This window comes from Habropoda laboriosa, unplaced genomic scaffold (genome assembly GCF_001263275.1).
Source record: "Habropoda laboriosa isolate 0110345459 unplaced genomic scaffold, ASM126327v1 scaffold62, whole genome shotgun sequence".
Taxonomy (NCBI): domain Eukaryota; kingdom Metazoa; phylum Arthropoda; class Insecta; order Hymenoptera; family Apidae; genus Habropoda; species Habropoda laboriosa.
This window is the reverse complement of record NW_017100177.1, coordinates 420,298-430,225: the sequence shown is the minus strand read 5'-3', so window position 1 is coordinate 430,225 and position 9,928 is coordinate 420,298. Positions and strand designations below refer to the sequence as shown.

Below are 9,928 nucleotides of genomic sequence, written 5' to 3'. Positions count from 1 at the left end.
AAGGATAATAATAGTTATGCTTCTTCTTTTTTTTTTTTTTGTTGTTCAACAAGCTACCGCGAGCCAAACAAAAAAAAAGGTATTAACTGAGAGAGAAAGAGAAGAAAAAAATGCCTAACGAAGTAACTGTCCATTGCTTTCCATTTCTTCCTATTATCAATGTTATTTCATAAATAAGTTCATCCTCTTCACGTATGGTACACTTAAAAAGAAAACGTATGCTACAGCGTTCTGTCAACAGAATTTAAAAAAAAAAAAAAAACTGGCGGTCTATGACTGACCAAGAATTGTCAGGCCTGTACACGTACTTTAATTAACTGATTATACTTTCGATTTCGTTCCCTAGTTAAAGAGATGTTAAGCCTAAACGTGTATCACGTATCTTTTAAATAAGTGTCTGATCTAAAACAGAAAACTCACCACTCATGTGAACTGTATAATGTAAAAACAATACCGCGTGTGTGATTGACTCTTGAAAGAGAGGACTTCGCGAAATTTTTGAGAAAAAAAAAAAAAAGAGAAAAAGATATTTACAAGTTTACTTTACGAATAAAAGTCAATAAAAATACAGAATACATATAATTGTCCAGACTTATTTAAAAGATATGTCACCTCTCATCCTGCTTTTTTAAATACAGGAAGTATATCGAATACGTGCTAAATGGAAGGATCGTTTTCGACGTACGAGAGAAAAGCTTAGCAATCGGTTATTCGGATCGCAACTAGTGTGAAACCTCATCGTAGCTTATGCCTCTTCCTCCAATACTCGTATTATCAATATAGAGATACCACCTCTTCAATGCCATTCACGTTTAAAAGACAGCAAAAGAAAAAGAAAAAAAAATGAACCTTAAAAACATTACAAAATATTAATTGTATCAATAGACAATTGCCATTTAAGTTAAAAATATCATTGTTAGAATTCTGAAAGAAGAAAAGGAACAGCACTGATTTGTGGTATCATTCATACTCGTATAATTGTGTAGAATACTATGCCTGTGTAATACGTGTATGAATGTATGTATATCGTGTGTACGTGTGCGTGTGTGTATGTGTATATATTTATACGAGTGTGTTCATAAGGCTCCTTTGATAACGACTAACACTAAGTTGCTCCACTAATTACTGTAAGTGAATTTAATAGATTTGTGAAGTAGTATGTCAAGAGGAATCACTGATAAGAAGAATTAAAAGAGGCGGGGGTAGGAAAAACGAAGAAGAAATATGTAAATGCTGTGTATGACGTCGTGAAAGAGAAAGATAAAACGTTAATTTTTATCGTATGCCCTTAACTATACTCTATGTTACATAGACTAAATCTATTTTTGGCAAAGTTGTTTAGGTATACAATGTTAGATATAACGATACATGAGTAGATGCACTGGCCATCGTATTATGTGGTATTTAGGGTTGCTTAATACCTGTTTATTAACGTGTGATCTGTACATTCTGGAAAAAATAGATCAGTGATAACCCGCAGGAAAAAGTAACGATATTAGTCGATAATAAAAATCACAGTTTCACTTATACTGTTCGACAACACGAGTAATTTTGTATTATCTACACCGAGATACCCATTATTTTCTTCTTTTTTATCTTTTTATAATATGAGTATTAAAATGAAGCGAACAGAGAAAGGGAAGAAATTTAAAGGGTGGTGGTCATGGTATACGCGAACGTATTTGCACCTACAGCAATTGTGGAGCAATAAAATTTGTTATTTTTAACGTCCGGCATATAAATGAATGTTATCTAAGTATTACTTCCTGAAACTCTTGTATGTTTAAATTGTCGTCGAGAGAGCACGCAAACGAGTATTGTATGACGACAATCTATCCTACGTACCATCGCGTTTCTTTATTGCTTTCGGAGTCTTAGCTTATATGGTGGTGTGCTGTTTTGCCTATTTAAGTACAAATTATTGGGCGACTGCTTAAACAGTCAAGAAGCCTTCCGAGACATAGAGAGATTAAAAAGGGAGGGAGAAAAAATACGTAAATGGTAGAAAGAGTATTAAATGTGTTTACACCGGCAGTCTCGTGCTCATGTAAAAAAGTACCTATGTCATCTAAATTAAGAGATTGTATCTGTAAGTAAATTATCTGCGCATACCGCGCTAGATAACAGCTAAAAAGGGGGAAGAGAGAATAGATGAATCGCTGAAAGGCCACTAGAATATGATGTTTAAAAATGATACTGGCATGAATGTAATTTGGCAAAGCTCAAATTACCGAGTACGTATCGGATATTTTTTTTACTTTTTTCGTTTTTCTAGTAAACATTTGTCACATCGTACAACCGTTTTTTCTGTTCCATTGATTTTCTATGTTTCTTTTTCCTGTTCGAATCGAGTAACGAGCATTCACACACTCAGCGTTAAAGCCAATTTGAAAAAATACAATTTGTTCACTAGTCAAGTTCAGCTAGATTGTTCTTTTTCTTTTAGCTTAAATATTACGTAAAACAACGAGACTATTACCATTGTTACACGTCACTGACAGCTAAAAGCCCGTGGAACAAAACGGTTAAATTTTGTTCACTAAATCTTTTTTAGTGACAAATCTTCGGTTTATTTTTTCCTTTTTTGTTTTTGTTTCTTCGTTTTATCATCTTCATTACTTCTAAGCCTTTCCGAACAGTAATCTAGCACCGTTCTAGAAACTTTCACTGGTGACTGATTTTCTTACATCATTAAGAAAACAGACAACGACCACCATTTCTTTTAACGCGACAAAATACGTGCGACACCGAAAGAACAATTTGCGCGTGTATGTACAACGATCGCCCGTCGCTCTCTAGCTGCAAGCGTAGAAAATTTTGTATAAAAATATTCTTCGTATTCGTGTATATATATGTACATATTTTGAATAACCACGTAATTAATACTGCGTATTTAATATCATCGTTCCTTCGTGCGCTCTGCACCACGGGCTTGGTAGCTCAAGGGATAAATACACATCCCAATATTCTACCACCTCAAATTCTCGAGACCGTGGAAAAGAGAAAAAGAGAGAAAAAAAGAGAGCTCAAAAAAGAGGATCATGGACGAGAATTAGTGGCAGAAAGGAGAAGGAGAACAATCTCGTCTTCTACACCCTGTGTATCACCGGACAGACTATTCTGTCTAGAGATTCTTTGTAATATATATATGTACCTATAGCAAAGTCGTTCTGAAGCTGTGGTCGAAGTATTCTCAGTGTGCTTCTTCTGATAACGACGTCGCAACTAGGTTCAACGGTACGTCCGAAACATTCTCTGCATCTCCCTCCTCTGTTTCCTCTGCCTCCGCAGATAAATGACATTGTTCTCGCCCCTCTGCCTTTACATGCTGTTCAAATGTCGATTTAATTAAAATAGGTGATAAAAGCACCCTACACTTTTCCATAAATCAGAGCACGATAAATTGTTTTACGATACTTACGTGCATCATGTAACTAGGTAGAGGAAGGGAGTAATTAAGTTGAGCGGTAGGTACTGGTGGATGGGCACCAGGTATACGTGGTGGCGTTAATGCCGCCATCATTAAATGGGGCTGAATTTGTCGTCGAAGGGCCGCTAACATGTCTGCACTTTCTGCGTCCATTTGTTCCGACTGTGGTGCCAAAATTGTGTCACCTTTTTCTAAGAAAAAAGAGAAAGAAAATAAAAATAAAAATGTCCATAATCACAATTGAAATATCCGAAAATTCAGGAAAAAGAAAAAAAAATTATCGAAATATTTGCAACGCATACTTCGATGCCTTGTCGGTTTCTCGCCTTTGGGTCTACGTCTACGCGTGTGTATTGTATCCCTTCGCATGGTAGATGGACGATTCACTCCGTGAAGTTTGTAATAGAGCCCACAAGCATTACAAACCATTTCCCCCTTCATGTTTCTTCTCCAAATAGTTGTGGTCATGGTGCCGCAATTTGTGCAGGACATGTCTACCTTTTTCGCCATGTTACCACTGTGTTGATCGAACTGTGGTTTTTGGTCCTCTACCTGCAAGCGTGAAAGAGCAAGTTAGAACGCATTCCATAGCGGTATTACAATTTTCATATCATTGATCCTACCTTTAATTTCATTTTATTTGACCACGTCGTGAAATCTTGTGCTTGCTCTTCGTTAGACTCGTGCTGATAATTAACGACATCCGGACTCATCGGTGCTTTACTGGGATAACTTTGTTTTCTACGACCCTTGGTCTCCTTTCGACCAACACTGGCGGGGCTAGACGGATTACTGTCCACGGAAGTACCCTGGATAAATGAAAAAAATCACACCAGATTAATTATGCAATACTCGTATTCATCGGTATAATTATTTTAAAATTGATTTTTAATAATCGACCGTAACGCAAAGAAGGTTCGTAGTTATAAAATTCTTTCGACACAGGTAAGTTTACCCACGGGTAAAAGTAGTTCCCCGTAGGTACCTGTTATCAGGACAAAAAGCCAATATAATGGAAAGTGGCACAAAGGATAGTACAATCCTGTTTCTTATTATAGGAGAAATTGAAGAATTCCTCACGCGGAACAAAACGCGTTTTAAAATCTATAGAAACCCAACTTATCTGAACATCTGTTAACAGCGGGTTGACATGGTGGGCTTAGCGCTTATGGCCTATCACAAAGAGCGTCTCAGTTATCTATTATCTACAAGGCCTACCACGTTTCTTACCTGCAGGCAGATGGGACCTGAATAGCCCCAAAGGGATCCCTTGACACCCAAGGGTCACCTGACCTGTATTCTTTTCTATACCTGCAGTTCTCTTCTGGTATTTGCATTGAACAAACTGCAAGGACTTCCCATAGAAGAACTTTTATTTGCACAGAGATCAGGGTCAAAAGAGTAGAGACATAAAAGGGAGTAAAGATTTTCCATTTTTCAATAAATCTTAGAATTCTTCCTGACTGGTGTATAACTTCGAAAAAAGAGTCAGCTTTTACAGCTGTTTGTAATGACGCTAATATATTACATATTTCATTAATATCCAATTATGATAAATAACTTGTAAATAAATTTGCGAAACCCTGGAGAGGAATGGAAGAGAAGTTCTTATGATTTCTTTTTTTTTAAACGCCGTAAACACGAATACACTGGTAGAGATTTGAATGTAAATACTATCTCGATTTATACAAACCTTGTTTTCTATACACGGGACATTAGTACGATTGCCCAGTACAGAACAGTCGGGTACAGTACGTTCGATCGTTGTCCCTTGGGTGTCCCTATAAAACCTAATTTGCGGTGATACTCTGTCAGAATCAACAGCAGTAATACCGATTTGTCTGTTGTTGATTAAAGAACGCAGCAGATTAGTTGCCTCGCCAGTAAATCCATTATTCAGTTTGTCACCGTTTGTCCTGGTAATCTCTAAACTCCTGTTGCTATATGAAAAGTAAAAGCAAACGATATGTTTTCCGGTTACACAAGAGTCCGATAATATTTTAATAGGGATCGCGTAAACGACAACAAATAAGTTCCTTTGTAGTTAATGAAGTGTTGAAGCTAACATCAGATAATGAGAAATTTATCTTATCTTTAAAGGGTCAACCTGTTGCAAGTGGTAGTTACTTTGGTAATCCGAAAAGTAAATATATATTAAACATACAAGATTATGTTTGAATAGTCTTGATTTTACCGACAGTAAAAATCTACATATATTTGGTCTTTGATATTGTTCAAATATATTTTCACTAGATAAATATAGACATGCAAACGAACGTTGATATATCGCTATTTAAGTATACAGTTTTACTAACATAGTATCAGATAATTTTCTTTTACAATCAAATGTCAAAGAAATGTATGAAATGTGGAGTACTTACTTTGCTAATGCTTGCCATAGTTTTGTTGTTTCTTGATCAATATTTGTATCTGAACAATTGCTTTCTGGTGTATCCATTCTGTTCACTGGACTACGATTAGGGGTACTTGTTTTTGATTCCTCATAATTTGTTTCTACTTTCATTCTCTTGTTAATGGTCATGTCATAACCATTTTCTTCCCCCTCTGTATCCTGCTCATCTCGATCTTCTATTTCTAATCTGTCTGGATCAGAACTGTTTGAACACGTATCATCCTCTGGTTCACACTTAATGTTATCATGCTCAGGCATGTCATTGGTGCGCAACTCCAAATGATGTGTTTGCGTCTGAGGTATAACGTTTTGATTAATGCTGGCCGGAGAGTTAGGCTCCTCATTGAACAGTGTTTTGTTCAATTGGAGAAATGACTGTAGAGGGCTTAAGCCTGCTACTTTGGCAGTGGAGAAAGATTTCTTCTGAAACAAAACAAATTACTACTCATTACAAGTTTACTCAAATAGAAAATATTAAGTACTCTAAATATGTCTCACAAAACAAAAATGTAACAGTAAAGCAAGGATTTAAATTATTCAAGGGATTACATTCACATTTGATTTCTATTTAAATACTAATGAGAGGAACACTTATTAATTTTTGCATACACTTACACACAGTTTAAAATAATGATTTGTCATTTGCACCTATTTAGAACTCAAGAAAAAATAATTCACACTTATAAGAAAATAATTACTTATGCACATCATTTTTTTATAGTGCAATCACTATCAAACTGATAAGGTTAAAGTTGACTGCATTAAAGAAAACCTTGAAGTGTCTTACATAATTACTGATATATCAGGGCACAGAAGCAAATAAACAGTATCCTGCATGTATTAAAGATGTGTCTAGAGTATATGGAATGTGCATGTGTTGAAGCATTCTTATCTACAATCACATGTTGCACGTTCTCAGTTGCATCATTACTTGGAATGGAATGACTGCTCACTACTGTTTCTGTGTTAAACTAATTTTTACTCTTCAACCAAAGGATGATATGATTCATATCGTATAATGACCTATGTCAACAAGTTCTAATACACTTTTATTCACTGCATTTAAGAAAGCATTTAATGAATACCTGATCATCGTGTGATGATAACTGCTTGGCATAATCCAGGTACTGTTTGAGTATGACATCAGATTTGTGTGACACTTCACGGAAGTTGTGCAGCACATCCAACTTGTACACACACCGGTGACAAATGATTGGTGGCAAAGAATCTCCATCTTTTACCTGAATAAAATGCAATTGCAACACTGCTTTTTCAATAGAATACTATATCATTTTATTTATTTCTGATAAAAAAACCTTACAGTAAATTTAATTCATCCTTATAATACTTCTTTATGAAGATCAAGGAATAGTGATAAAATACACATCATAAAATGTAGAGCTAATATTCATTCTAATCATTACATGTTAAAGTGCATTTTCTTATCAATCGTTTGAATATGATTTGCAACGTAAAAAACAATGGAAATAAATTTCTTGTAATTCGAACGAACAAAATATGGAGATGGAAAATTCGGCATAATCTCGATTCGTGCAAAAAGTATCACGAATCACGGAGGGAGAAGAGAAATACGAAGTAGAGTCGAATGTGACAGCGACTCGTGGAATCCGCGTGTGAAACCTGATAACAGGCCGTCTAAATAAGGAGCTGCTCCCCTCCCCGTGAGATCTGCACAAGCGAGGAGCACAGCTTATCACTGCCATTTTAAATGCCCCCGTGAGTCGGCTTATCTCGCGGACACATCTCTTGCCAAACTTTCTCCCGTGGCACGCGCACACACACACGCACCCTTGAGACAGCGAGAGGAACAGAGATAGAAAACGACGTGGACAGAGACAGACGAGGCGAGACGAAGAGAGAGAGATAGGAGTGCGCGCGAGAGAGAGGGAGACACTCTGAGTGGCGAGAACCACAGATGGTCGCGTCTGATTTATCATCGTCTCAGCACGAGGACCCGGTGAAAACTCACAAGGAGACTTACCGTAATCGAGAGGCACGTCAGTATCTTATCGGCGAAGTTCCGCTGGGCGCCCTCCTCTTCGAATATGGACAATTTGACACCGTCCGACGATAAACAAAGGCGACACAGCTCGTAGAACTTGGGCGGTACATCGAACATAATTGTGAGCTCCGGCTACGTTGCGCCTTGCGTAAAGCGCGAGTCATCAAGAGGTAGACTCTTTCCTTGGCCGACGTACTATCTTTCTCCACTGCCACTACGCGTTTAGCGACGAGGAAGGGTACGCGATCACTTATCACAGTCACCGCCGCGGCTCATTGTCAGCGGCACAGTACACACGGTCATACAGTTAGACCTTCCACATAGAGGGGAGACCACGAAGAAACGAATGTTCCTCTGCTTCGTTTTTACGATCCTGCTCACTGGGAGGCGCTGACGAACCGTTCTCTATCACCAAGATCGCACTGGTTTCACTGGAATCCACAGACTCCCGATCGAACGTTACTGCGCCATCTCCCGTCTCCTGTCATTTTTCTGGACCATCTGTTTTTTTTTTCTTCTTTTTGTTACACTTGTTATGTAATTAATTTTACGAAAAGTATGAAATGTATATAATTACTATAAGGGTGTAATTGAAAGAAAGAATTTTATTGTTTACGTTATATGATTCGTTGATCCTGTCATTCCTCTGAAAATTATGCAAGTCCTTTCGTGGTCTTGGCAACCGATACACGTTCCAGTTTTCAGATTACGTCGTTCAACTTATTCGCGTAACAGATACTTCTTCCTCATTTCTATGCACCTTCTAAAACATAACTGTACTTTCGTATCGTGAATTATGAATTCAGGATACAGAAAATCACGGTACTAAATATCACGGTAGTTGCGAATCCATAGTTAAAGCGGCAAAATGGTTAAATGCATTTGCTAAAAATCAGTTTATCTTGTTGGGCGGAAAAAATTTGAAAAATAAAATCTTTTGCAAATTATATATGTACATATATATATATATTATTGCTACAAAATTAATTGTTTAAGTAACTGAAATTGACAGAATCATTAAAAAGATCTTCTGTCTGCGTTATGTTGTGAAAACGATTAAAAATTTAATTGACAATACTTTAGTTCAATGTCACGTGCTGATCAGAGATCAACAAGCAAATCGATGGTAGAAACAGGTTTCTTATCACGCGTCATTTTACTAAGAATTTCATTACATCGAATAAGTAGCCCAACCCATAAATAAATCAGACAAACGGGGGGAATGACTAACGCATGATTACGCGACCCATCAGCCACTTTCGGCCCACGCTATTTTATCACACGTTTAATCCGATCTTCGTACGTATAAGGTCCTGATACGGCGGTTTATGGATTCTGAGCCATGTTATGATTTAGACGTCACGCTATCAATCAACCTCGTGCAATTAAAATACATAAAAATTATGTTTTTCTAAGAAATGCAATAATTATGAAACGATATAAATTCATTTAATTTATCGTTGCGAACATTATATAACTGCAATTAACTTTTGTCTTATTCCTTATCTACTAATAGTTAGTGCATACTCGTTAAATTGTTTGCATCTTTATGTATCAACATATAGCTTTTATTATTACCGTGTATAACAATATTTACACAAATGTACAAGTGACACACATTTTTAGTAAATGTATGCTTAAATCACACAACATATCAGATTAAGAATTAAATTATTACCTCACTTTAAAGAAATAGAGTTTACTTAATTTTTTCTAAGTTTTACACTTTACAAAACAAGTAGTTCTGAAAATTAAACATTGCTGTATGTGTCATTTCTTGCTATTTTATGTCTGTGGTAGTACCAGTTTCATTTCTCTGTTCTATCATTAAACATCAGGAATATTAATCAGAGATGAGTAATTCTAACATACGTACACTCTCTGTATAGAACCATGATGCACTGAAAAAAATAGTCTTATCAATGAGTTACTATCTTTGTTAGAATAGCAACTATAAATATCATTTTTTTGCAAAACTGTTATAAAAATTTAAATAAAAAGGTACAAATGTACACTTTTTACAAGTGATACGTACAACTTTTTGCATTATTTAGTAGGGAAT

General features: G+C 36.3%; 1 protein-coding gene across 1 annotated transcript; it reads right to left on the bottom strand.

Annotated features, from left to right (window-relative positions):
- Positions 1 to 3,186: 3,186 nt before the first annotated feature.
- LOC108578854 (transcription factor stalky-like) lies at positions 3,187 to 8,171 on the bottom strand. Its single transcript, XM_017942263.1, has 8 exons — positions 7,846 to 8,171; positions 6,929 to 7,084; positions 5,812 to 6,266; positions 5,124 to 5,370; positions 4,054 to 4,239; positions 3,733 to 3,982; positions 3,422 to 3,621; positions 3,187 to 3,328 (listed from the first exon to the last, which is right to left on the bottom strand). The coding sequence occupies exons 1-8, from the start codon at positions 7,981 to 7,983 to the stop codon at positions 3,194 to 3,196; spliced, it is 1,767 nt and encodes a 588-aa protein (XP_017797752.1). The 5' UTR covers positions 7,984 to 8,171; the 3' UTR covers positions 3,187 to 3,193.
- Positions 8,172 to 9,928: the final 1,757 nt, after the last annotated feature.